This window comes from Gloeophyllum trabeum, assembly GCF_000344685.1.
Source record: "Gloeophyllum trabeum ATCC 11539 unplaced genomic scaffold GLOTRscaffold_00360, whole genome shotgun sequence".
Taxonomy (NCBI): domain Eukaryota; kingdom Fungi; phylum Basidiomycota; class Agaricomycetes; order Gloeophyllales; family Gloeophyllaceae; genus Gloeophyllum; species Gloeophyllum trabeum.
This window is the reverse complement of record NW_006920768.1, coordinates 1-2274: the sequence shown is the minus strand read 5'-3', so window position 1 is coordinate 2274 and position 2274 is coordinate 1. Positions and strand designations below refer to the sequence as shown.

The 2274-nt window shown below is 41.8% G+C and overlaps 1 protein-coding gene across 1 annotated transcript; it reads right to left on the bottom strand.

Annotated features, from left to right (window-relative positions):
- Nucleotides 1–559: 559 nt before the first annotated feature.
- GLOTRDRAFT_51631 (uncharacterized protein) lies at nt 560–841 on the bottom strand (the record flags this gene model as incomplete). Its single annotated transcript, XM_007873589.1, has 1 exon — nt 560–841. The coding sequence occupies one exon, from the start codon at nt 839–841 to the stop codon at nt 560–562; it is 282 nt and encodes a 93-aa protein (XP_007871780.1).
- Nucleotides 842–2274: the final 1433 nt, after the last annotated feature.

Below are 2274 nucleotides of genomic sequence, written 5' to 3'. Positions count from 1 at the left end.
GTCGCCCCACTACATAGACTACATAAAATTGTATCTCATGTATTACCCCCTAACGTCATCACGACGGATGCTCCTTGACCATGACAATTCTATGGTGAATGTGACTGATATATGATAAGATGCGGACTATCACAAGTTGAACGAAATGACAAAGAAAAACAAATACCCTTTACCGCTCATTTCAGACCTCATCAATAAATTAAAGAATGCCAAATACTATACAAAACTAGACATTTGCTGGGGATATAATAACATTTGTATGAAGGAAGGAGACGAGGAGAAAGCCGCCTTTATCACAAATCGGGGGCTTTTCGAACCGCTCGTCATGTTCTTTGGGCTAACCAATAGTCCGGCAACCTTCCAAACAATGATGAATGATATCTTCAGAGCATTAATTATGCAAGGAAAAGTGATAGTGTATCTAGATGATATACTCATTTTCTCCGAAACCCTGGACGAACATCGAAAGATTGTCAAGCAGGTCTTGGAAATCCTCCGAGAGCATAAATTAACCTGCAAGCCGGAAAAATGCGAGTTTGAAACTCAGGAGACAGAGTATTTAGGTCATATTATCGGTCAAGGAACTGTTCAGATGGATCCTAAAAAGGTACAAGGTGTCACGCAATGGCCGACGCCAACCAACAAAAAGGACATCCAACAATTCCTGGGGTTCGCAAATTTCTACAGAAAGTTCATCAAGGATTTTGCTGCCATCTCCCAACCTATGACCAAACTCACCAGACAAGCAGAGTGGACATGGGGACAGGAACAACAGGAATCGTTCAACACTCTTAAAACGGCCATAACAAAAGCACCGGTACTGGCGGTACCCAATGACCATGACCAATATCACCTGGAATGCGATGTGTCTAAATATGCACTAGGAGCTGTGCTCTCACAAACACAAAACAATACATGGAAACCAATTGCCTTCCTATCCAAAAGTCTTAACCCAGCTGAACATAATTATGAAATCTACGACAGAGAAATGCTGGCGATCATGACTGCACTTGATGAATGGGACAATTTCCTTCGCGGTGCCAGTCAGAAATTCAAGATCTATACGGATCACAAAAATCTCGAATATTTCAGAAAGCCACAGAAACTCAATCAATGCCAAGCGCGCTGGGTCCTAGAACTCCAAAACTATGATTTTACCCTAATCCATCAACCAGGTAAAACTATGATCAGGGCAGACGCATTATCCCGTAGACCAGATCATGATAAAGGTGATTCTGACAACGAAAATACTATCCTATTAAAACCTCACTGGTTTAGAAGCACAGAGGTGCTAGGCACCGAAGCCTTAAAAACCAAAATATTATCACAGGTACATAATTATGAAGAATCCATAAAAGCAAAAATACTACAAAAAGACAAGGATTTCTCTCAGACCGAGGACGGCCTGATCTCGAGGATGACCTGATCTGGAGGAAGGGGCAAATTGTTATTCCCAATGACAAATCGCTTAGAGGCCTAATTATCGCTGCACATGATGATTCGATTTCTGCTGGACATCTTGGACAGATGAAAACGCAGGAATTAATTTATAGATCCTACTGGTGGCATGCCATCAAAAAAGACGTGAAAGCTTATGTAAAAGGATGTGATATATGCCAAAAATCAAAAATAAATCATCAGCAGAAGGCTGCGCCTCTACATCCTAATCCTATTCCTGAAAGGAACTGGCAATGTATATCCGTAGACATGATCACGCACTTGCCACTTTCTCAAGGATATAATGCTATAATTGTCGTAGTTGACATGAAGTCCAAAGATTTCATCGCAGTACCAACTACGGACGAACTGACTTCAGAAGGCTGGGCAAATATTTATATCAAACACGTTTGGTCAAAGCAGGGACTTTCCAAACGAATCACGTCTGATAGAGGATCTCAATCCGTCTCACAATTCATCAAGGATGTGTACAAAAAGCTGGGAATACAAGGAAACCCAAGCATGGCGTATCACCCACAGACCAATGGACAAACTGAGCGAATCAGGAGATCGAAAATTATATAAGAATGTTCATAAATTATCAACAGACCGATTGGCCTGAATGGCTTCCCATCTGCGAATTCATCTACCGCAACAGGGAGCATTCGGCAACAGGATATTCACCTGTTTATTTAACACACGGACATCACCCTTACACTGGAATGGAAACTCGGAAAGAGGCAAAGAGCAAGCAAGCAGATCAATTCATCACAAGAATGAAGAAACTGCAAGAAGAGGCATCGGCCGCTCTCAAACTCACCAAGGAGTACATGAAGG